This window comes from Syzygium oleosum, unplaced genomic scaffold (assembly GCF_021117445.2).
Source record: "Syzygium oleosum isolate NSW1041296 unplaced genomic scaffold, Sole_v2.1 Sole_v2.25, whole genome shotgun sequence".
Lineage (NCBI taxonomy): Eukaryota > Viridiplantae > Streptophyta > Magnoliopsida > Myrtales > Myrtaceae > Syzygium > Syzygium oleosum.
The window spans coordinates 1662885-1689211 of NW_026607509.1; the positions used below are offsets into that span (position 1 = coordinate 1662885).

The following is a 26327-nucleotide window of genomic DNA, read 5'->3' on the forward strand; positions in this document are numbered from 1 at the left end:
ACTCACCAGAGAAGCTCAAATTATTCCTGGGGCTTCAGAAAACAAATTACATACACTTGATTGGAGGGCATCCACACGAAGAGAGACCCTCCTGTATTTACAAAACATCAGGCTCTTTCATTCACTTAACAGAACAATCCTGTACAAAGCCGCATCTTCCCAAACCAATCCCTAAACAAAGCAAAAAGTCAGCGTACAGTCCACATCTCAAACCATTACATCCTTACCCTATGCGGATTTTAAAGACCACGTCATCGTTGATTTTCTTTCGCCGAATCAGAAATGTCAGTTTCTGGTCCATGCGATTTTTTCAGCTTTGCAACAAGAACCCACATGTTAGCAAGCTCGTTCTCCAAGTAAGCTTCTCTGTGCTTGGACTCCTCCACTTTCTTTTGTAGCTCGGACTCCCTTTGGTCCTTCTCCTGAAGAGCGGCTTCATAAGCTACCTCTCTTTCTCGGATTATTGTCAGTTCTCTTTTCATATCAGCAGCAGGCGAGACACCTTGGTCTTGACGCTTTATGTGGCTCTCCCTCCGTCCATTACGGATCGTACTGCTGCTCCTGCGTGGCGTTTGGGAGTTCCTAGAAGCTGCCAGCTCAGCAGTGAGCCTGTCATTATGATTCATGAGCTTCGCGACTTCTTCTGACAAGGCCTTGAGCTCAACAGCAGCGGCTGAGGCGAGGCCTTTGGCGTACGAACTGTCCTCAGCCAGTTTCTGATTCCGAACTACTAACTGTTGGTTGGACTCAGTTAACTCAGTCACCTTTCGGTTCAATTCTTCAATCTTGGTAGCCTAATGAAGTACAGGAGTCGGTCAAGATGTTCACGGAACAGTGTTGTATCAAATGAAAAGCATAACTAAGTTATGACTTATGATCATTATTTATTTGCTCCTCATTAAAATGTCATAACTAAAGCAATTTAATTACAAGACACTTTGACTGCACAAACAAATTAAAGTTTTAGAAAAATATATGAGCTGTCAGGAATGTTCTCATAATCACACCCTTATACTCAGAATGCACAAGCAGGTGCAAACAAGTTTTTGGAAGTGTTAGGATTTGAACATAGACAGGTGTTTTGAGATCATGTTATATAAACCTTTTTCCCAAAAACTTAAATTGTCATAGAACAGACCAAAAATGCATATAACAAATTTCTTAACAATCACAAAAATGCAAATAATCTAATTTCCAGGAGACCTTTACTTTGGTGGTTGGCTGAAGGCAGGCAGTAAACTACTATCAATGTCAACCAGAAAGAGATCAATGCACCAAAACCTGGGAGCTTCCCTATAACTGTGTGACAGAGTATACATGAAAATGTTACCTATGAACAGCTTTCATAAGCAGTATCTAGAGGTGTAAAAATGGGTCTTAAACCCATATATGACCCATTTATTTTTAAATGGGTCATATATGGGTCACTTTAATTTTAAAGAGTCAACCTTAAATGGGTTTTAAATTTTAAAGCTTAAAGATAAATGGGTCTAAATGGGTTGAGTTTGGAACCCATGTCCAACCCATCTACTAGATCCATCCACACACTCTCTCCCTCTTTACAAAAATGTTTTAAAAAAATCGAAATTTAATTATTTTTTTTTCTCTTTTTCTTTTTTCTTTTCTCTTCTTTCTTTTTCTTTTTTTTTTTTTCCGGCCGGCGGTCGGCCACGGCGACCGGCCACCAGGGCGGGACGACCTCGCCGGAGGCCGGCGAAGCTCGAGCTAGCCGGCCTTGGGCGAGGCTCGAGCCTCGCCGATCTGGCGAGCCTCGAGCTCGCCCGATTCCGGCGACCTCGAGGCTCGCCCGATCCCGGCGAGGCTCCAGCCTCGCCGATCTGGCGAGACTCGAGCTCGCCGGCCTCGGGCGAGCTCGACCTCGCCGGATCTGGCGAGGTGGAGCCTCGCCGAGGCCGGCGAGACTCGAGCTCGCCGCCTCGGCGAACTCGACCTCGCCCAAGGCTAGCGAGCTTGAGCTTCGCGGCCTCGGGCGAGGCTCCACCTCGCCAGATCCGGCGAGGTCGAGCTCGCCCGAGGCCGGCGAGCTCGAGTCTCGCCAGATCGGCGAGGCTGGAGCCTCGCCTGAGGCCGGCGAGAACGAGCTTCGCCGGCCTCCGGCGAGCTCGTCCTCGCCTGTGGTCGGTCGCCGGCCACGGCGGCCGGCGATCGGCCAAAAATAAAGGAAAAAGAAAAAAAGAAAAAAAAAATTAAAAATTCGATTTTAAAAAAATATTAATTTTTTTTTATTTTCTTGGATAATGACTTTATGGAAAATATTTTTTAGAAATGTCGCATTTTTCGTAAAACAAACAGAACCTCAATTTTAAAAAAAATTATAAAATTTTTTCACTAGCTTTGTATTGCATAAAATGTTTTAGCAGTATAATTTAAAAAAAAAATCATAAGAAACAAGTATTCCTAGATTTGGTTAAATATAAAAGTGTTTTAGCAATATGGGTCGGGTCGGGTATGGGTTGGGTATGGGTCGGGTCGGGTATGGGTCGAGATATTTACACTATGAATAAATGGGTCATAAACGGATTAATGGGTCAATTTGGGTTGGACCATTTATGACCCAACCCAAACCCGACCCGACCCACCCGTTTAACAGGTCTAGCAGTATCCATCAATTGGCTATGACTCCATTAAATACTCTCCTAAACCGGAGACTAAGATCAGAAGAGATGGTTAAAAGTCCAAGAGGAAACCTGTCTTTGTACAAGCGAGCCTTCATTTTTGTCAGTAACCAAATTATCTTCTTTTTGCAAGCCAAGTTCTCCAAGAAAGCTCTTCACTCCAGCAAGTCTCTGAGAGTAGCCGACTGATGGACTAAGCTTTCTCAAATCCAGGCCATCCGAGAGCTGTTGCCTCAAGGATGTTATTGTTTCTTGCAATCCTTCACACTCACGAGTCTGTACCAAAACAAGTGCAAGTCCAAAACGGGTTTTAAACTTTGACAATCGTCATGAACCAAACTATGGTGTAACAGAAATACATGAATTTAAAAGCTCCGGGTACCTTTTCGTTGAGCTGCTCTTGAATGACACGGTTATCTGCAGTTTTAACCTGACGATTCAACAAGCCAAATAGATTAATCATAAGCAGAGGCTTGTAGATGCAAATAACAAATGGCCCATATCTCTCTGTTTATGCCCTTGAAATTAAATTTCTGCGTATCAGATGAGGCAGTAGCCAAGCAGTCAGGTGAAGTTGCCAACTCAGCAAGCAACTCAGATTGATTACGATAAAGGTAAGGAAACATACAACCCACATTTTTATTCTTTTGGCATTGCATGTGAGGCCTGAGGCAGGAATCTAATGTGAATAGACATGATGACTAGGGGTGTCAATGGGTCATCATGTCTATCATTGATGACAGCATAAAAAGGAATAAAAATGTGGGTATAGTGTTTGGTCTTGACACCCCTAATGATGACAGCATAAAAAGGAAATGAGCTTAAATGCTTTAACAGATGCCAAGAAATCAACTACCACTATCAGGTAATCATACATATATCTTCATGTTTTTTAACACTTAGCAGAAAGGACGTCATAGATGGCAAACATCACAATTCCAAATTCAAAAATAACTCCAGTGCCGCTCATTACGCATCTATAGATTATCAGGAGCACTTCTGTATAAAATAATTATATAAATCTGCCAATCCACCGTGGCAATTTTCCTTAAGTACTCTAAAGACAGATAAGAACGTATAATAGCATCAACACATGCATTAATAAACTACCTCAAGTTCGAAGGACTTCTCATTCAGTTGAGCCATCAGGTCAGCAATATGCTGCAACATTTGGAGATACAGAGCATAATGTTGTCTGTGAACCCATAAAACAGCGGAATCATTTGAAGAAACGTGCAACTTACTTGAGATACTTCATGTTTACCCATCTTGTCATGAGAAGCAACGATGGAATCAGCAATTTGCTTCTCAAGCAAAGCTATTTGTTCATTCTTGACCTTAATTTCATCATTTAACTTCTTCATCTCCACCTTAAATACCAGCAAAGTGTTAAGATAGTACTTGATTACATTATACAAGATTTAAGATCCGAGGAAAGAAAAAATTACATGAATCTGTTCCTTCTGGGGGTTTCTTGCAGTCTCCTCTGATAACCGCTTTAAAGCACTCGAATGTAGTGCCAACTCCCCCGACAATATCTTTTGTTGCTCCCTTAGGAGTTCGATCTGATCGATTGATTTTAGGCTACTCTGTACCCCATAGAATACAAGTATAAGCTAATGGTTAAAAATGTAACTCACCACAAATTTGGACTTGCACATTTAGACAAACATACATAAGTACGTTGATAGATGTAAACCTACAATGGGCCCGTTTGGTTCAACTTTGAAAATGCTACTTGGAGGAATGCAAATACCTTTGGGTGAAAGCTCATTGGAGAAATGCAAATGGTGTTTGGTAAAAATATTTTGTAAAGCTACTTGGCCAAAATATAGTGTTTGGTGAATTATTTTTGCAAATGGACTTTGGGAATAAAAAACCTAACTTACCCTTCGCCGGAGCCGGTGCCGGCCGGCCGCCGGCGAGCCAGATCTGGCGCCGGCGGCCGTCGCCTGAGGTCGGGCGACCGCCGGCGGGCCAGATCTGGGGCCGGCGGCCGTCGCCCGAGGCCGGGTGACCCTCAGTGAGGGTCGCGGGACCCAAGCGACCGCCTGAGTCGTGCGACCCAGGCGGCCGGCGCCTGGGTCGCGCGATCTCAGGCGGCCGTCGCCTGGGTCGCGCGACCTCAGGCGACCGTCGCCTGGGTGTCGCGACCTCAGGCGACGGCCGCTGGGTCGCGCGACCTCGAGGCGACGGCCACCTGGGTCGCGGGACCTCGGGCGACCGCATCCCTGGGTCCCGCGACCCGGGCGACGGCGCCTGAGTCAAGCGACCCGGGCGGTCGCTGAGGTCGCGCGACCCAGGGCGGCAGCCGCCTGAGCCGCGCGACCCGGGCGGCGGCCTTTGGGTCCCGTGACCCTCCCGAGGGTCGCCCGGCCTCGGGCAACGGCCGCCGGCCTCTTGCCGGCCCGATCCAGCGCGGGCCTCCCTTGCCGGCCACCTCACGAAGAAGAAGATGAACAGTACACACGAGGGGCAAAACCGGAATAAGCCAAAATAACTAAGGGTAGTTTGGGGATAAAAAATTTGGGTTCAGCATTCCAAATGCTAGCATTTGGCAAATGTTGATCCAAATGCTGAACCAAACGGGCCCAATATATGTGCATGTTCATATGTACGGTGCATCAAGTTTGCATGCCTTCATGTGCATGTGTCTGGACGGAGAAAGGAGAGAGATCTCATATGAATCATGACACACTCATGCATGCATGCATCTCCGACTTTATAACCCAAAGAGAGTAACCAAACATTCTACTTTTGATAAAACTTAGAATAGCACATGGCTATGATGTGCAGATTCATGTTGTGACTGGACATTCGACAGACTAGAAGAATGATTTTGGAAGAGTCTTAGAACACTCATGAACAATACAAGTATATCTTCGGCATAAACCCAGAAAACCGCGTGCAGTTCCTAGGCACTGTTCGGTAATAGTGTTTTCTACAAGTGAGTTCATCGCCAAGATAAGAGAATTAATTCTGGATCAAAATATCAACCAACTGCCAGGTCTTGGCAAGTTTCCTGCTTGACACTTGCCATAGAAAACATAAATGGCTTACCAGAGGTGTCTCTTGTCCCAAAAAGTTATCTTCGCGAACATCTCGGTCCTCTCTACTCTCACAAAGAATATCTGCTACAGGAGAACTTTCTGTGACTAAAGATTGGGATAGTCTGGATTCTGTAAGAAAGTTGCCACTTTCTGCTTGGGGCGTTGAAGGTGTGCTAACAGATTTTACTCCACTTGATTTATCACTAGTACTTGCCAGCGTACCCAAGCCACTATCTCGTTTCTGTAAACAGAAGAAACGGAAAACAGACAACATGAGATTCAACCGAAAAATAATATGCTGATGAAGTCTAGTTGAAAGCATATGGCTACATATAGGTGCACCAGTTTGCTGGGGCAACTATACTTGGAAAATAAAAGCTAAAGCTAACATGGTCAAAGCAAAAAAAATTTTAAGAAAAAAGAGGAAAATGTAATACAGGAAAAATTGAAGAATGCTTCACCCCCCCAATTTTTTTGTTTCCAAAAAGTATGGAAATCCTGAGAAAATCTTCAGCATTTTAATTGACAAGCTCTCCAAATATTTAAAAGATGATGACGCTGTTGATTGGTACATCCATATTCAAACTAACAATATAGTGGACCTAATATATTCATCATGAACTTCCCTTAAATACTTGGAAAAGAAAAATACCCATGGGCCTCATGCTGCAACAGGGTGTGAGTTCTTTATTGTATGTCATCTACTAGGAAACCGGGAACAGCTAATGAACTACAGATGCCTTATGAAGGATGTCCACTGGTACAGGTGAAGATCCCCCAGTTAGAGATCCTTAGGTATGATTGCGGCACAGTTTACCAGCAGCTTGCATCTAAAATTGAAGCTTTTACTAGAATCTATAAAAAAAATGGCTTGTTCAATTCAGTACCACAGATTTTGTGTCAAATTAAAAGAAGAAGAACAAGAAAAGTCCAATTAGGCCATACACATGAGAGGAAATGCTAAGCATCTGATGCTTAAATGTTTCTCCTGTTATCATCTAATGAAACAAAAGCATAAAGACATGCACACAGCACAAGTTAAAGCAACAATGATGGGAATTCCTAATAAGCATATCAAGAACCCCTTAAACACAGAAAGAAGAACAGTAAAATTGCTATATGAATGACCTCCCCCCAAAAAAACTGCTATGTGAGAATTTATAAAAATATGCAATATCTAGAAAGGAACAGAAGATTTGTCATTCATACACGTGGCTTTAACCAGTTCAGCAATCCATGCTTCTTGCTCTTCTTTTCCTCCTTCACTGGGTCATCTGCTGTTTCACAGTTGGCCTCAAGAGAAACATACAACTCTATATTTTCATCATCTAAAATCAAGTCCCGTCTTTTGTAGGGTAGATATGCAAGCTGTATAAGTTGAATAAATTAGCATTAGTCATGAAACACTTTACGTTGAGTAGGTAAACCAAAATCCAAAATGCTTTTAAAGTAAATTACTGTGCACAGTTGTAATACAACAAGAAACTATAGAAACAAACTCTTGTATATTCTTTTCTTAAGGTTATAGAAACAAGCTATTATGAAAACCAACCACACCTCTTCTTCACCAAAGGAATGTCTCCTCCTATGACCAGGGCGATGCGGAAGTTTGGACGATGGCGAATCTTTTGTGGATACCAAGATTAATTTCGTCAACCGCTGAATTCGGCCCAATAAAGCAGCTTTCGCTTCCTCTTCTTGTTCCAATCTGGACTGAAGCTTAACTTGACCATCTTCTAGCTTTACATATAAAGTCGCAAATAAAAAATGGAATGGAACAGGTCATACAAACATTCTTCACTTTATGAAGAAACAAAGTCACAGAGACACTCCTTACCAAAAAAAAAAAAAAAAAGTCACAGAGACACCTTACCAAAAAAAAAAAAAAGTCACAGAGACAAATATATGAAGAAAGTTATGAAACTTGACTACTAGTCTCTACCATGATGAAATTAACCACCTAATGTAGGCAAAGGCAAGCATAACTGTTGATTACAAGGATATCATGATCAAGGTACACAATATTTAAAAACATTCTTGCTGCGCTCCTGCAATTTGCAACATTTTATACAACTTAGACACTTCTTTCAGCAGTTTCTGTGCATTACCAATCAAATCCACCACAGGATTCAATTGAGGTTGAATCCTTTGGAAGGAAATGGTAATTGAAAAGTTAAAAAGCAATTTCTAGCGGGAAAACACAATGATTATTTTGTCTTGATTGAAAAAATAGATGAGAAGAGGCTTTTGTATTCCTAATTGACAATCCTACTTATAAAATTTTCAAATAACTTGCTTTCGGGCCTTTCAAAGTGTCCATGAAGAGAGAGAGAGAGAGAGAGAGAGAGAGAGAGAAGCAATGGTGACCATGCTGACTCACTATTGGAGTACCTTTTGTTTCAGGAGCAGAATGTCATCTTTTCCAGCAGCATCTTTCATTTGAGGAATGGTGACGATACCCTTCTTTAATTGTTCTAATTCTTCTTTTAGGCGTCGTATCTCATTTTGGTACTTTTTAATCAGCGACTTCTCGTCAATGATCTGCATATAGATAAATCAGGTATAAGTATCCTGAATATGGGGAATCAACAGATCATGTGTGCTCACCTTGTTTTGTGCTGCTTGAATTTCAATATGTTTTGCACGATGAGCAAACTTCAATGTGTTATGTGTCTCCTCAGAATTGCTTGACGAAGGAGTGACAGTGCAAATAAGCTGGAAGCTCCAGAAGAAAAATAATTACAATCTGTGAATTTTTTCCAGAAATGATATCTATGATTTGACATAAGTAACTTGAAGGCTTACAGATACTCGTCCATGACCACTTAGAGAAGACTGGAGGAGCCTTGTCAACTTGGAGTCTCGGTATGGTACGTGAGTAGCCCTCCCATCAGTTAATTTTGATATCACCTAAAAGTCACAATACTCAGTTAAAACTAAACCTTTCAAAAGAAAATAAGGACCATGACATTAAACCATTTCCCAGAGATAAAATTCGAAAATTGACACCTTCATGAATGGATCAATATTGTTGTCGGTTGGGGTATGAGATATGCCAAGTAGTTCAAGAACTTAGAACCCATTTGGCATTTAGTTGATTGAGTGAAAATATTGCCTCACTGCACAAACTATGATTCTGTGCAACTTAATTTAATTGCTTAACATCTCATTTCAAAAAGAGGAAAATTGCTTGCAATTTATCTGAACTGATTCAAAAAGTGCAGTTATAATACCAAAGCACGAGACATAAAGTCTAGGGAAAATAGACATTGCTTTATCTCATAATATTTGCTGTCATCAACAGTTTTGTCTTCTTCTGCTTCTTTTCCAAAAACCAGAAAAAAAAATGTATATTCACAAAAGTATGCAGGGAGAAATTTTCTTTTGTCTTTTTTTTTGCATAATCTTCCAGAGACAGAGCTTAAGAACACAAACTAAGCCTCAAATGGAGGTTCATTGAGGCCAAAGAACATTACAGCGAACCACACAAGGATCTCTTCAGCTCAAGAGAAGTAACTGAGAACCATTTATTACAAGTTGTCTTCCTCAACCTACATCATAAGATTTCCCTCAACTTAGACATGGACTCAAAAAGCTCAGTAATGTCTGCATCCCTTCAATGTGAAAGCATATCCTTGCTGTTCTAAGACTAGCTCACTTATTTTCCTTCTCTTGGCTACACAAGTATAACACTAATTGACTAAACAACACCCATTGTCTAAACAAAATTTTACGCACATGCACATAGAGAGAGAGAGAGAGAGAGAGGGCCAGGAGCCGAGAATAGACTGAACTAGTTTTGTTATGGCAAAATGAAAATAATATCTGCACTGAGTCAAGCAACGGACTATCATCTCTAAAAGGTCAGATAAAACCAAATCGATCCATACTAACAACTCAGTTTGATAAAGAAACATATGAGGCCTCACAGTTCCCAGAGTTAGCAAACTTTTGTTGATGTAGGATCCTTCTTTCCTCCTTACACCAGTTGCTTCAACCTTTGAACTTTCAGAACCTGCCAGATCGATGAGGTTCTGCAGGTATAAGTAAAACATGAAAGGTTACAGGTTGCAGACTTTTACATGGAGAACAAAGTCATTCAAAACAATCAATGCTCAAGTAAAAGTTTAATCTAATTGTCCAGAAAAAAAAAATTGAAAAAGCTTACTCTTCATGGAAGTAATGATCTAGATAGAGGCAGTGGTTGCAAGGCAATCGCATTGCAATGACTGTGGAAACAGTTACAGTGGGTATACTATTGTGTTGCGACATTACACTATAATGATTGCAGTCCGGGTTCTTTTCTATCAGACAGTAGAAACAGTAAGATGCTAATTCTTCAGCTTCAGTTTTAACCTTTAAAAACTTTCAGACAACCTAGGTCTGCAACTTTGAACATTCAATCTGTGACAAGACAGTCAGACTTTTAAGTTCGTGTTTGGTAAACGTACCAAAGCAAACATAAAATAATCAAGATATATAAGATGTCAACATTTTTTCTGAATGAAATGTCAAAATGTTTTGTTGACAAGTTAAATTAAAAACCTTGTTTGATCAGGCTGCTCTAGTTGCTATTATAAAGGACAAAGCTGCAGTCAGTTGCCTGAGCAATCATCCAAACTTTTGACTGATAAAAAAAAATGTCAGTCGAAAAAACAGGACAGTTTTCTTAGCAAGACTGGTGCACAATAACCTCTGCTTACAACAGTAAGTATAAATTCTTTCACACCACGCTAGCAGCCAACAGCAGTGGCAATACCCACCTTGACCACAATATAATTATGCAACAATTGCTATCTGCTGCTATTTGAAACTACAATAGACAATCGAACGACTTGAAACAAACTTATCAAATGAAAGATTTTGGATTTTACCAGTTGCGACAGGGTTACTGCTTCCCCCTCTGAGTTTTCACCACATGGGCTACTCTCTATTGTCTGTAAACAGTTGGAGCAGATGTAACGTTGTAAGAGGAAAGCACAGCGAAAGGAATGTACATGCCCAATGCTTATCAAGATGAATACAGTATTGTCATTGGCAGTTTATATATGTCACTCATTTGCTGGGGTAATTCTTACAGTATCCGTTGTAGAATTACTTTCTGCTCGTGGATATTGAGTCTGTTATTTTCCTGGGGTTTCAAATTATTAAAGCTAGTCAATTTGGCATATTTAATCAGATTTAAGTTTGCAGTTCATATTATGCAATTATATCCGCAATCAATCACTGATCGTTGACACCTCCGGCAGGACCATTCGAGTTATATGTCTGATTGAGCTAGTGATACCTGGTCGCTCAATATGGCAAAAAGGTCTACAGTTTCTACTTCCATATAAAACAGGTGTGATATCTCTGCCGATTTCTCTGATAAAAACCATCTAAACAATCATGTCGCTATGGAGAGGTGACACAGTGCATAGTTAAGCTAAACATCATATGTGATAGCTTTTTTCTTTGAGTCTTCATGGGTGCAAAGATTTTTTTTTTTCTTTCCTTCTTTATCTTTGACTCGTCTCTTGTTTTCCTCTCAATCTCTGGAAGGATAATATGGCTCTCTAATTGTTTAATTTACAAAAATTGTACCGCAAAGAACTTTAATGTTTGAATCAACACATTAGTCAACACATTAGTCATAATTATAACAGCAAGTCAATCTTGGTTTTTTCAAAATATGAGCAACATACCAGAGTAAATATTGTATGGCTCCGGCTGCTCAGCAAATTGAAATTGGTGGATCCAACGTGTCTATGCTCTGTGGTTAATAAAAATCATATCAACGACACTATCAACGTAAAACTATCACAAGATTCAATAAAAGTTAGGTTACCAAATTAAACCGGTACATTGTCAATAAGATGATGAAATAACAATTAATGCAAAAACAGCCAATTCAACAGCAACAATTTTTTACCAAAAAAAAACAAACAGTAACAATCATGTTTCTAATCCTCCAATCTACTAATAATACAAAGGAATTATACCATCCGATCCCTTCATCAGCCAAAACATTTGTGAGAAAAATAATAATACCACGGAGGAATTTTTCCATGAATCCATTGATTCTATATGGCTTATTTACACCTTTTTATTCTATTCTTACTTTATTTGGACATGAAGCCGTGTGTCATTTTTTTACTTCACCTTGCATGATAGATCATGCATCTATCTTTATATGTACATAGATTCAGACCTAACGCCTTTCTCTAGATAGCGATATCACCAACTTATATGCTTTAGAATGGACAATTATACTTCAAACGAACAATCATTTTCCTTCCAGAGTAACATAATTTCACATCATTTACCTTCTCCGGCTGCTATCAAGGAGAGGGCATGAGCAGGAGACAGTACAACTTCCTCCTTTATTCCCTCAACAAAGGTCCCCTGCAAGACCATCCTTATTAGCCATGCAAGCCCCAGACTCAACGTTTGTCAAGAAGATGTGTCAGGCTCAACAATTTGGCCTCTTTACAAGCGTAGCAGATTTGGCAAAAAATAAGATGAAAAATAAATAAATGACAGCTTAGCATAGAGTAGGGTAGACTGTATTTAATTGCCCTTGAAGAAATCATGAGATAGATAATGGAATTCAATAGGTTAGAAGTTGCAAAAGCAATTAAGGTCGATCATATTTCTTTACAAGGAGGTGGTGTTGCACCTCAAAACATCTTGAATGTGAGGTAACCCTTATCACATATTTCAAATGTCCAGGGGTAGTTTCCAAACTTTGAGGTCCATTACAATCGTTTCTCCAGTCAGTGCTATTAATTATTCAGGTACTAACAATATTTCCGATAAAAAAAAACCCGAGCAAGGACGAAGTAATTTCTAAGAAGAAAGTAGCAATTGTTAAGTGGTTACCTGAGCATCCTCTCGAATTCTTAAATTTTGCCCTGCCGGGTTTAGCAAATCATTTACAACCTGCAATTCATGAAGTTCCAAAACCAGTGATTTCACAAACTAGTTTGTAAGAGCAACCAAACTGCTTCATGTTAAGTACAAATACCAGAATCACCAAAAAAAACAAAGTTGATGTAAAAAGCCACAAGGAACCAAGCACTTAGAAATCATGAGAAGAAACTTACCTCGTTATAAATCTCTAAGTATGACACACGAAGTAGAAATTCCCTGTTCGGAGTCTGAATTGCAAGAAAACATGTTATTTTGTAACAAGAAGCTCAAGGTAGAAGTTACGCCACTGGCTGACAACTATAGCGATTACCTCTTGAATAATGCTAAAAGCATCCTTAACAGCTAGTGGTATAATTCCAGGCGACCTCTGATCACCCTGCAAAGAGCCATCATAGTGATTGCAAGTTCAGATGCATAGCTTGACATCACATCAAATTACTACGTTCAGTATCAGAAGCCACTGCAGATAGTATCTTCTAGCTAAGTTTACCAATGTACGACAAGGAATAGGACAAAGCAGTGCATAAAGCAGCACAATACGAAATACTTGACCTCATAGTTCAGAAAACAACCCACAGTTATAGTGTGAGCTTAGGAGTAAAGCATCTTCTTAACACATCATTGTCGCATGAACTTTATCCTTATAGATGAATTCACCCTTATAATTCAGTAGGATGCTAAAACAATAAGAAGACGGAAATAGGGTCAACTCCGAACAAAACCAGTTCGAACATTTAAGTTCTTATTTAGATGCGCTCAGCATGGAATTCTCTCTTTCATCAAACTGACAATTACCGCTCTGAAGAAAGAGGCTAAAACACGCTCAGGTTGAATAAACAAAGACTAAGAATTGCTTGTTAATGAAGCAGAACAAACATGTACGCTGACCATACTTGATGAACCTCAAAAACAAAAGTGTAACAAAGCTTAGAATATGTCATGCTGCAGTGGTTAAGAAAATGGAGTTTATTCCTTTTCATGGATAAAAATCGTCTAGCATCTATGTCACTCCACTAATTCACATAAGCAAAAAAAAAAAACCACATTTTTTATCTTTTAACAGTTCATTCTGAGGTATCCCAAGCCAAAAGAGGGCCAAATCTCTCTCAGACTATGTTGTAATGATTGTTATGATAAAGTCAAAGTTAATTGATGCAACTGGACCCCTCAATACGAATTTGAGAACCGAATGTCACCAAATAGTATAAACACAATACCCAAGAAAGATCTACTTATTTTGGAACTCCGTGTATGCGAAATGTGATTGTGTTAGTTTCATCCAGGTACATATAAAAACGTATAACATCACGGAAAAATACTGAACAAATAGACTATCAGAAAAACTATGACCGAGGAAAATGTATGAATGACTCCTCAAGGATGCTATAGCACGTTTCAGATCATAGTAAAGTGATCAAATTTATATTCCAATATGAGGCAACATAAGATTTACAGAGTACATGAACTCACATGCATGGTGTGAGTCTTCCCACTGCTTGTCACACCATATGCAAAAATAGTTCCTGCATTGGGAGGTAAAGATAGACGACAAAAGGCAAAATGTACAATGCAGACACTCTGCAATTAGAGACAGAAAGAATTTAAAAAAAAAAAATTAGAGACAGAAGAGTGTGAAGAGCCTACAGCATACGGACCATTGATTCCGTCCATAGCACCACTAATAACATGTTGAGCAGCAACATCATAGACATGACGCGTCGTGGTTGTGGGACCAAATACGCGATCTAGAAGCATAAAAGAGGAAAAAGTTAAAGCTAATAAAGTATAGATCGTAACTACTAAGAGAAAGTCCACCGTCAGTGCAGGATGAGAACATTTAAAGCCTGTGATAAATAAGGAATATTTTTTAGAAACAAAAGTTTAGGTTTCTGAGCACATAGGAAGATAATACATAGCATCGATTTGAATTGCTAACACCTTCCACCAATGGTGAGTATTTTATAAGTATTACTAATTCGCAAATGCAATCTCCCTGCATTCTTGCATTACCATAAAAACTTCAGTTTGTACTGGCAATACAGCTACCGATTGGCAAATCCCAGAAAACAAGATTAAAGGAAGCATGTTTTATTACTAAGGGATCATTGTTTGGCAGTAAGGACAGTCGAGGGAGCTGTCTAGAGTCTAGAGTCAGCTAGGAAATGCGGAATGGACAGTAATTTTTGTAAAAACCAAGCAAGAATGTCGAGCGGAAAGGAAGCAGAGAGTTATTGGATGAATTCGACTAGGCAGCGATCAAATTGCTGACGCTAATTGGAATTATTTATTTGACAGTTCGTCGTACTTAAAACCCTAACTAACCACTCTTAGCTTTTGTTGGACAGAAAAAGTATATGTAGCCTTCCAAGCACTATATATTTTCCACTCGATCTTCTTAGAGATCTAAAGCCAATGCCAAAAGAAAATTTAGTACGCATATGAATATACCTGCCCACTTCACTTCAGTTATTACTACAGGAATTAGCTAAAAGAGACTAGAGATCACACACCACCATGGCCATACACTTTATAAAAACTTACCGTAAGCATACGCAATTGATGGATTATGCTCATTGCGCACGATCGTTTCTCCATCGGCGTACCAAGCAATCTCTTCACCCTGGCGAATTTCCCTGGGGCTGTTCCAAAAACAAAACCAACAAAACCACATCGGCAGGTGTTCCGCACAAATTCCGCCAGCAAATTCACCGCTCAAAGAAGGCCAATGCACCTGAGCGGCCGAAACCGGACGGTCACCGTGACATTCTCTTTGGATCTCTCCGAATCCACAGGGAAACTCTCGGTGTAGAAATACTGAGGCTTGCTGCGTGCCGAAGACGACGCGGGAGAGCTCTGACCGTCGGCGGAAGTCTCCAGATTCTGTTTCGAAGACGAGGTGGTGGACGACACAGGAGAATTGGCGGCTCTAGAGCTGCTCAGGCTCAATCTATTCGATTTCGACACGCGCCTCGACGCCATCGTCCTTTCCACACCTCAACGGCCGCACAAAAACTGACGGAGCGAAAAAGATTAAAGAAAAGAAAAAAAAGCAGGCTTCAACAATCAAATCAACTTCGAAAGAATCTCCAACTCCAACTCCAAGCTCGCGCAGAGCGCGAATGAGAAATGCAATCTCTCGCATCGTCCAGTACCACATTCTCTCAGAGGATTACGCCCGTCGAGCAACTCGCCGCGCTACCTCCCCCTCGATTTTTCACCGGCAAAACGAGAAACAAAGAAAACCGCGAAAAACCGCATTCAGATCGGATTACTCGGTCGTAGCCTCTCGTACACTGAGCACGAGGAACCGAACCGCAAAAGCGACGGCACGCACAGCACACGGAGCCAGCAATCTCGACTCGACCGAGAGAGACTTCATTTTTTTCAAAGTCAAACAAAACCTCCTCCGAAGCAGTCAAGAACAGAGAGGCGGATGACGGCAGACGCGCGCGCGGGGGCGAAGACGAAGTACCTGCGACAGGATCAGGCGAGCATTGCGCGTACGTCACTCGGAGGGGGGGGGGGGGGGAGAGGAAGCTTCGCGAACGGAGACGGTGATCTCCCCGGCGGCGGCGGCGGCGGCGGAGCGAGGTCCAGATCTAGGGACGCAGGAGGAGGAGGAGGACATCATCATCATCCTCAGCAGCCATCACTCCCGGTGAACCAGCCGCCTCTCTCTCTCTCTCTCTCTCTCTCTCTCTCTAGCTTTCTCTCTCCTCGGGGCTGAGGGGCTTAGCTCTTCCTGGTGTTTTTGGCCTCGGAAGGGATGCCCCCTGCATCAAAGCCAAATCGCATTTCCAATCCCCACACCACTTTTCTCTCTCTCTCTCTCTCTGTGCGCGTGTGTGCTGTAGAGATAGAGAGAGAGAGAGAGAGAGAGTAGGAGAGAGAGAGGGAGTCGGGTACGTTAACTCGTGAAGCGCGGTTAATTAAGCTTAATTTGGTGAGTACAGTACAGACACACGCAGGTAACAGAGAGAAGAGAGAGAGAGATAGGGGGGGAGGAAGCTGCCTTTTTCCTCCTTTTTCTTTTTCTTTCTTTTTTCTTTTTTATTTATTCTGCATGGAATTAGGTTGAGTTGTGATTTTTTTTATTGTTTATTCATTTTTTAATTTAGAGAGAGAGAGAGAGAGAGAAATACGGTGGTGGTGATGAATTGGACTATTTGGGGGGGTGGGGGAGGAGCGCAGACTTTGCAGCTTTGCAGTGCGCTGTGTGCAATAAACGCACGGTCACAGGAGTCGCGGGCCAATCAGATTTCGATTATTTTCTCCTCCTTTTTGTCCTTTTCTTTTTCTTTTTCTTCGTTTTCCTATTTCGGGTGGGGACAAAACGCCTGTTTTGGAGCGACGTGTCTTTGTCCGAGAGTTTTTTTTTTTTCCTTCCTTTTTATTAATTTCTCGTCTTAATTATCTCGGGCGGGAAATAATATCTGTTGCCAAAAATAATCTCTTGCGTATTAGCAAAAGATAAATAAATAAGAGAGTTCCCAACATTTAATGTTACTTTTTCTTCATTAAATTGCTCCATGGAGTTCCATTAAAACTCGATCAGGTACTCTAGTGGTTTCGAATTGAAAAGGGGAAATTAGACATTGAAGATAGTATATTTTGGCATAAAAATCGTAGCGGGGCGCTTAAAAGGAAAATCTTTATAGGACGGTGCTTTTCTATGGCGCGAAATGTTGGGAGCTTGAACATCGACATATGGACATCATAAGTATAGCGGGAATATGCTCCGCGGATTTCTATTTGATCTCGATGCGGCAATCCAATTTAAAAAATGGAAAGGAAGAATGAGACATTCAAGATGCTAAAAAACCGTCGAGGGACACTTAAAAAGGGACATTTTGTAGGACGGACAATAAAGCAATGCCTTTTTCTTTATATTAAGCTAGATTATCAACGTGGAGTACCTTTTGAGATCCTTTTAAGGGTGAGTGACTTAGGATCTTTCTTAATTACATCAGTAAACAACCTGCCGAGTTGATTAAGTGTTCAACTTCATATGTTGTCTCTAGAGGTAAACATGGTAATGTTTTTGAATCCTAATGAACACAATTCTCTTGGAAAACACTTCCGCGGGAATAAATAGTTGCCCGAATCTGATCCACGATGGATTGGTTCAATCATAATAGTTAATCATGTGGGTCTTACAAAATTTAACGATTGTGATCACACTCGATGCATGACCTCTTTAGCATGGTTGCACAAAAATCCTCAAACTTGGAAAGTTATAGACTACTCGATGAAGTTTGCCCGTAAATAGAGAACATAGAAGCATTCCGAAATCCGAATAAGAACCAAGATTGAGCCTTTTGAGGATATGCCCGCTTCGACTTTTAATTTCCTGTGACATGGTCACGGGGGTTGCTCTCTTTTTCTCCCCCCCTTGGGGAGAAATTCCTTCCTCATTTGATTTTTTCTTTTGTCCTTTCCTGACCGTAAAAGAAAAGCAAGAAATTGATTATTCTATGAATATACAATACAATATCTAATCCACAAAATTCATTTTTTTTTAAAAAGGAAAGAAAAAAAAAAGGGGGGAGGGGGGGAAGTCATCATGCCATTTACCAACCACTCATTGCAACCGAAGGGATGCTGTCTGTCTCGGATACTTATTCTTCGCTCTCTTGTCTTCTTCGTGTCATCCGGAATCTTTAGCCCACCTAAACATATGGCCACTTTGCCCTTACTCTTGACCGATCTCTACCCCTCAACCAGTTGTCAACCCAAAAAAAAGCAAAAAGGAAAGAGAGGAAGAAAAGCATCCTCTTTCCATCCTAGCACTCTTTTTCTCCTTTCCTGGGCCTAAGCAAATCTTCACAAGAATTTATCTTGATCTCATCCAGAAATCGGGATTACCAGAACGTAAAACTTCCGGAGGATATTCCCTTTCCCTGGATTCAGGGGAAATTTGGAGTGTAGGGCGTGCACCGGCACGTTAAAATAAGGAACACACCGTGAAATCCGCTGTCACTGTATATTAAACGGACAGATTGCGGAGGCCCTTGTGGGAGCTTCGGCTCCTCTCTGTAATGAGATTACCTCTTAACCGAACATCAATGATCCACGTATTACCCCTCAACTAGTTGTCAGCCAAAAAGAAAAAGAACCAAAAAGAAAGAAAATGAAGAGAGGAAGAAAAGCATCCCGTTTCGATTCCAGCACTCTTTTCTCCTTTCACATTCTCTACTTTCGTGCCCTTCTTCTTCTCCGTCTGGTCTTGCGTGATTTGGGGCACTATGGTTAATGCCTTAATGGATACGAGATAAGAAATTACCTGGAAATTGTCATTTTTCGAGAATTCTCTTTTTCATCCCTGTAAATTGGTGACGGATTGTTGGGTTTTGACGAGAGGATTTTCGACGCGTGTCTTGGAGACAGGGGCCCGAACTCAAAATGAGGCCGGAAGTTTTGTTCACTTTCCTACATATCGGCTCCCTCCTTCCGTATGCGTCGTGCAGTGGTCCCGTGGGAGCAACGACCACCGCACGACGCAATGGCCATTAGCGGCATCAATGATGGCATTATTGCTAGTCATGATAGAGAAAGAAGAGTGAGATATTCGTTCCATAATTTCTTTCAATTATATCGGCCTTGGTACCCTGATGATGTATTCAGGGCTCTTATCAAATGTATCCAGACCGATCCAATTTGATGTGCATATCCAAACATTGGAAGGATAGCTTTTTTTCCTATCTAGCCTTTTCTTATCCATAACATGTTCTTAGGATTTCACACTCCAAAAAAAACCACAGAAAACTAAGCTTTCATGTCTCCCCCATCATCGTGTGCGGTAGAAGCTCGTTACTTTAAATCGAACACGGCGACGAAGGCCCTGCCTTTCGTTTCACACTAACATGAGGCAACAGCTTCGACGGCCTTTGTCGACTCTTCAATTTTTTCCTTTTTCCTTATTCTTTCACGAGTTATTGGGGGTTGTCCCCAATTGTTTATTTTCGTGAATCAAGAACAATAATTCCCGTTTGGTATCAAAGAGAATTGCTTCTCACCTAACCCACCAAGCATACGTCCCTCTCTATGAATGATTAGACATCGGTCATACAAGATATAGGAAGAAAGGTCGCAAAAGCACCATCTTTTTGCCTACTTCGCAATCCTCACTAGTCATCAGACGTCACATTCCTTCCACCATTCATTTGCACACAACAAATCGATTTTAGATCAAATGGCCCTGTCCATAGTGCGACCAATTCGTCCATTTTCCACGAACTTCGTCTCCATTTCGATGTTTGATGCGGCTCGTGATCGATTCTGAGTCCGCGAACCGTTACAAGGAACGACTCCCTCGTACACGGGTCTCGACAACATAGGCATGTCAGCCCTGTGGCTTTACTTAATTTCTGAAGGGGATTTAACATTTTTCAAGAAATTATTTTATGAATTTTCTCTAATAAACTTAGCGGGTTCCACATGGATCTCATATACGATGTCCGTGTAGAATTCATTGAACAATTACTACCTCCACCTCTACTACAAACGTCCAAAGCTCGTCAATCCAAATGGTTTAGTTTACATCGAATCCAATCACAAATCGGCCTAAACCCATAGGGTTTTCGAGTCACGAGTTAACAAAACAAGTCATTTGATCTTATTCATATGCCGCACATACCAAAATATTAGAATACACAAGGGAGGGTAGGTTTGCCATCTCTTTCCATCAACAATACCTTAGAAGTGAGAGTTGCTTGCGGCTTCTCGTGAATACAAAGTCAGAGAGATAAAAAAAAAAAAAATAGAAGGTCGAGTACATGTCTTCCTTCTACGTTCTTGTCTCGTAGAACATATACGCATAGTTCTTCTTTAGTACACACCGGTTATCTATTTTAGAAAATCTACCTAATCAGTCTTAAATTATTATATGGATGACAATTCAGTCTTCAGCTTTTCAATTTTGCAAATTTAGTCCTAAACCCTTACATGAAATTTCGATGTAGTCATTCCGATCAATTTTTGCTAGAAATGGCTGATGTGGTGGTTCAATCATCGCCAGTTGTCCTGCATGGCATTAGCTGATTTTTTCAACACGCTTGGCAAGGCTTCAGAGATCATATTTATGGATGGGTTCTTCAGTGATTTCCGACGAAAATTGGCCAGAAGGACAATATTGTAATTTCGTGCAAAGGTTTAAGACTAAATTTGTAAAATTGAAATGTATAGGACCGAATTTGTAGCTGCACAATAAATTTAGGATTAATTGGACTAATTTGGTGGGGGAGTTGTTTCTTTCGAAGGCATTCTTCTTGTATGGTGGCGGCCCCGGCTCCAGGCAAAAGATGGGACCAAATGGTGGTATTGATGATTGTCATTGATGGTTGATGATTTAGGTCAAGTGTCTGGAAAACGTTAAGAGAAATCATGAAAAAGTGGAGCAAGTTAGATCTTATATTATAATCGAGATTGGACCATACATTCACTAATTCATATATTACAGTGGAGTAGATAATTCATCCTCTAAAGCTAATCAATAGTCCAATTGCGAAAGTTCTACCGACAGCAAGCAGGTTGGAATCATTAGTGGCCATGATGGCCTTGGGCTGATGAGCTACGTTAGGTTTCCAATGATAAGATGATGTTGAAAAAAGATAGCTTTATATGAGAGTCATCATTACCTCACTTGCGTGTAAGCCTTTGTATGAATTTTTTGATTAATATCGCGAAAAATTCCAAATCGGTATATTTGTGACGAATTTACCTCGAACTAATAGTTTGACTGCCAAAAGTTTCAAACTGGTACACTTGTGATAAATTTACCTTCCGTTAAATTGGATCAATATAACAAAAAATCACACACTGGTAAACATGTGACAAACAAAAAGGACACCCGTTAATTGCGACGTGTCATCAAATTAAGCAATTTGACAGTAAAAGTTAACAGAAATTAACAGAGGGTAAATTTATCACAAATATACCAGTTTGGGATTTTTCGTGGTATTAACTCTAAATTTTTTTTCATAGCTTGATGATACTCAATCTTGCTATAGCTTATATCGCTTGCATGTAAAAATAAATAAAAAAATTACCTAATTAAATTCTAAACTTTTTAATTTAATCAATTTAAACCTAAATTTTTGTGCGAAATTCCAATATAGTATTCTTCGTCAATTTTCGTTGGAAATCGCTAACGTGACGATACATCATCGTATGTCACATCATCACTTTAGTGACCTTCTATGAAAATTGATCGAAAAGACTATATCGAAATTTAGTAGAAATGTTTATGATAAAATCGACAAAATCGAAAAATTTATAATCGAATTGATACTTGTTTAATATATTCAGGATTGATTGAACAACTTTACCTAAAAAAATAAATATATAAGTAGATGCATCGATCAAAGCACTTTTGTTGTTTTGTTATCAGGAATACACGAAATTAGATGAAAAGAAATAAATTTCTTGACTGGAAATTATATGTCCATAAAAATTTTCGTATACCATTTAATTTTATGAAAATTTTTCAATAAATTTTTTCTTAGGATAAAGTGGGTTTGTCGTAGAATAGAGGGACAGCTAGTCAATTTTCAAAGCTAGAACAGTAGTGAAAATTAAGGTTAAAAGAACTACATTAAATTTGGAGTGGTGTCTTGTCATCATCGAATGACAAGACTTCACGCATGCCTCTATATCTACTACATTAAATTTCGTCCGACAGTTGAATCGATCGATTGAAGAAGTGCAATGCACACTTGTATGTCACCAATTCCTTCTCGGTGAATTTTCGGGACCAGATCGCATTGGACCGGGGTTTGGACTGATATTCAAGTCGGCCCGAGCAAATCGCCATCCCAGTATTCGAACACCAACGGCAGGAATATCTCGACCTTAATCAAAGCTTTGTTTGGTCCCATGTCACATGTATCGCGCCCTTCAAACCATGGATGTTCGATGTTCGATGTTCATGTGCGTTCTGATTTCTGAAACTTAGGTGGGCATGAACATTACAGAGACAAGAAGTAAGACACACGGATCTGTCAGGTCGGTATCTCGACGCTTCTTCATTCTGCACGTCCAATGTTTTAGACTGTTGCGATGTGAAAAGCCTTCGCTGTCCTGGGCCCGCTCTTTTGAGGGCAAAATAGGGGACTTGGGGGAGACCATTTGGACAACAAGGCTTGGCCCATAAACTATTTTTCCGGCCCTCGTCACGGTTTTATAAAAATTAGTGAACGAAAAAATATTTTCGTGTTCGACAACCTCGACCCCGAGAGCAGAGCGTGAGCCTAGCGTGCTGAATTCTAGGGGTGTCATCGGTTCGATTAGGTTCGGGTTTTTTGAAAATCCGAACCGAACCGAACCGAACCGAACTGAACTGTTAGGGTATACGCTTAAACCGAACTGAATCTCGAGCCGAATCGAATATAAACCCCAGTTCGGTTCGGATGAGAAAAACTTATATTATGGTTTCTCATTGCGATTTTGAGAGAGGTGAGAAAGAGCATTTAGTTTTTGTTGAGAATTTTAGTTCAGTTTGGTTAACCAAACCTGAAGAAAAGAACAATTATCTTTTCATCATCCGAACCGAAACCCGACCCGAACTGAAAATGCACAAAATTTCCGTCCAGTTCTGATTTCAATTCGGTTTTTGACACCCCTACCGAATTCGATGTCCCTGTTGTAGGTCTTGAGTCCGAAGTGAGTCCGGGACCGAGCAGCAACCGTTGTAAAATGAGTTGTGGATGGATTGAAACTTTGTAAGTGTGTGATCTTAGATTAGTACAAAGCCCAAATTTGGTACATGAGGCCTTTGGGCTCGGCTACAGCTGCGTTGAAGAAAGTTTTGATACTGTTCATTGGATCTCCTCGGTCAATTCTTCCCAATCTCAATAGAATTGAAATTTGAGGGTTGATATAGTTTTATTATTAGGTACGCTGCCAATGCAAAACGTATACTCTTATAGAAGTAGTATAGAAATGAGCATTACTATGTGGACCTTCTCGAATCGATTTATCCTTTTCAGAAAATGTTGTGTTAAAGCATCTAGACATGATAGTTTGGATTTACTCGGAAAAGAATGCATTATTCTCGACTTGTGACACCCAAACAAGCACACGCTCTCCCTCTCTCTCTCTCTAACAAAACTCGATAAGATCGGCAAAGCACGCGCAAATGCACTGTCATAATTAAAAAGGGAAAAGGAGACAGAGTTAAATAAATGGATCATAAACACATGTCAAAATCAAGAAGAAGGTTTCGGATGAAAAATCCATGGACAAGAAATGAAAAGAAAGGAAGAAGAAAGAAGTGAAGTGGCAAAACCTGTGATAGTAAGCGAGAGTAGACCAAATCTATGGACAAGAAGTGAAGAAATTCGAAGGAGACATAATCAATCGGGCACTGTCTCTTCCATTGTCACTTTTGAAACTATTTTTTCTATAAAAAAAAAAATTCTCTTTAACTCCAATGCAGGCTTGATATGTTGCCCTAGTCCACTTATAACATTGAATTTTCTATAATAATTTCCGGACCAAACCGGGCTTGTTTAAGTAAGACCTTGGTCCAAAACTACCCGTTTTCCCGCTTGAGCCTCTCAGGCTCAGGTAGATTGCCTGCCTAATGATCACCTCTACGTATGAGAGTTTATATGGTGGCGGAATCGCTGCAAAAGATTCGCCACCATCACCAATGATGGCAGCTAGAAGGCTTAAGTGAGCTTGACCTCGCCTAAGTTCGCCATCCCCTCCACCCTTCTTCCTTCTTTCTATCTCTATGTTTGTTCATTAGCATGCGCCTCTAATCCCTTCTTTCCATGGGGGCGAGAGACCATCGCTGATGCATGGACGACGGTCACTGCTGCCTTGCACCCCTTCCTCTCCCTCTCTCTATTTTCTTCCATTTCTTATTAGTCTATTATTTCCTTTTCGCCAATCTTCGCAGAGTGAAAAATACTTGGCATCACATTAGTGCCGGGTACTCGCAAAAATGCACAAATGGGTAAGAGAAAAACATAAACCAAAGAAAAATCACATAAAAAATTTCCATCATCTAAAACTAAGGGACCCAATAGAGATACTCGAATATCGTGCCTTCTTTTCACAAATTTTAGGATCTAATTACACGATGCTGACATTTAACGACTTAATTATATGTTATGAATAAATTACCTTATTACGTGTCGAGCTCATTTTCCTCAAATCCATTTTCATGGTATGCAATGCCCTAGGAGTGAAAAACACTAATAAATGTGCAGTTAAAACATCCAATTATTCGGGATTAGTTGGTTGGCATTTCCAATCGAGACCTCGAAATGGGTTTGTCTTGCAGATCTCCAAGATACCATAAAAGGTTAAGTGCATTATGAAGTCTGATGAACCTACAAAAAAGGGCACTCAACGTCAAGGGACCCCCACCGGTCTCTCTTGAATTGTATAAAATGTGACAAAAATAGTTCCTCACCAATCAAATTGATCGATCTGACGCGATGGGATGTACATTTCGCAAGGCCAATACAATTATTGTACGCATATCTAGGAGAAGGTCGCTCAAACATTAACACATACCATAACTAGAAAATAGAAAAGATACTCCGAATCGTAAATTAAGTTGCTACAACTAGAAACTCTAGCTTTTCGTTATTGTCCCGTACTTGGTCACACATCGTTATTCGCCAATGCGATTCGCAATCGTCGATGAGATTTTTCAACCGGGCGCGTCGATGAGGATGCGACCCCACGTCTATAAAGACATGTTGGAAGGAAATGTGTCATACATGCATGTGTGGAAGGTAGCTAGCTAGTGCGGAAAGAAGATGAAAACGAAAACGAAGGACATTGGAGGTATATTTTAGGTTTTTCTTGGACCACCTGAGGATGCTCAGAAAGCCATTGCTTATCATGGCAAGTACTAGGCCCTACCACAAGTCCATCAAAATTAACTCCCTCTGTCAGGCTCTGCTCATTCAATTTTATGTGAGCTTTGTATTGGTGAATGGTTACGGCAAAACGTGGAAGGGTCGTCTTATCAAACCCAAGCTAGATGATATCTAAATAAAAAAAAGGAAGTTGCATGCACCATTCTCATTGGAAAAGGATGGTTACCAAAGCTTTGAACCTAAGTGGCACAGGAAAAGGTTAAAATGGTCACACCATTAGGCTGTTCTAAGAGAGAAATGATAGAGTTGAATTAATGAGATGAGTGGTCATTTGGGTCTCGTATATTCTTCATGTACTAGTGATTTCGAGTGAATTAAAATGTTGACGAAGTAGGACAAGTTTTGATAACCAATTCAGGAGATATTTGTCCAAAAACTCATAAACTTATTGTACAACGGCTAATTCAGTCTTAAAATTTTCAAATTTGCCAATTTAGTTCTAAATATTTCAATGATTTGCCAATGTAGTCTTTCCTGTTAATTTTGGCCGAAAATCGCTGATGTGACGCTAGACGTCCTACGTGCTAATAGCCGGCGCTAACGTAAACAATTTTTGCAAAATTTTATGTAAATATTGTGAATTTTTATCCTTTTTTTTTCCCTATTTTCCTATGCTGGTTGCCAGGCCTTGGCGACGGTTTGCGAAGGTCGGTGGCACAGGCGAGGGCTGCGACGCCCTTGCCGGCCTTTGGCGAGGGTCGCCCCCTCGCCCTGGCAAGGGCCGACACCCTCGCCAAATCTAGACAAGGGTGTCACAACCCTCGCCGGCCACAATCCTCGCCAAATATAGGTGATGGACAGGCCGACGTAACCTAAGAAGCATCATCAAACAA

At 40.6% G+C, this 26327-nt stretch overlaps 1 protein-coding gene across 3 annotated transcripts; it reads right to left on the reverse strand.

Annotated features, from left to right (window-relative positions):
- Window positions 1-33: 33 nt before the first annotated feature.
- Window positions 34-16422, reverse strand: LOC115674819 (kinesin-like protein KIN-7K, chloroplastic). Of its 3 annotated transcripts, none has more exons than XM_056302785.1 (24): window positions 16071-16422; window positions 15330-15610; window positions 15140-15237; window positions 14254-14343; window positions 14069-14121; window positions 12909-12974; window positions 12772-12825; window positions 12548-12607; window positions 11992-12070; window positions 11371-11438; window positions 10561-10623; window positions 9616-9720; window positions 8492-8596; window positions 8294-8401; window positions 8078-8227; window positions 7244-7426; window positions 6896-7054; window positions 5697-5927; window positions 4085-4225; window positions 3881-4006; window positions 3747-3797; window positions 3019-3066; window positions 2709-2912; window positions 34-794 (listed from the first exon to the last, which is right to left on the reverse strand). In XM_056302785.1, exons 2-24 carry the CDS (start codon window positions 15575-15577, stop codon window positions 252-254), a joined length of 3033 nt encoding a protein of 1010 aa, XP_056158760.1. In that variant the 5' UTR covers window positions 15578-15610; window positions 16071-16422; the 3' UTR covers window positions 34-251. The 3 variants fall into 3 exon arrangements, with proteins under 3 accessions (XP_056158760.1, XP_056158761.1, XP_056158762.1); XM_056302786.1 differs by lacking the exon at window positions 16071-16422 and adding an exon at window positions 15751-16012; XM_056302787.1 differs by lacking the exon at window positions 16071-16422 and having other exon boundaries at window positions 14069-14176; window positions 15330-15473.
- Window positions 16423-26327: the final 9905 nt, after the last annotated feature.

Coding starts and splice junctions, on each gene's coding strand:
- LOC115674819 (XM_056302785.1), bottom strand. CDS start 15,577: ATGGCGTCGAGGCGCGTGTCGAAATCGAATAGATTGAGCCTGAGCAGC. Junction 15,238..15,329: donor GTCCGGTTTCGGCCGCTCAG/GTGCATTGGCCT, acceptor TTTTTGGAACAG/CCCCAGGGAAATTCGCCAGG. Junction 14,344..15,139: donor ATCAATTGCGTATGCTTACG/GTAAGTTTTTAT, acceptor TTATGCTTCTAG/ATCGCGTATTTGGTCCCACA.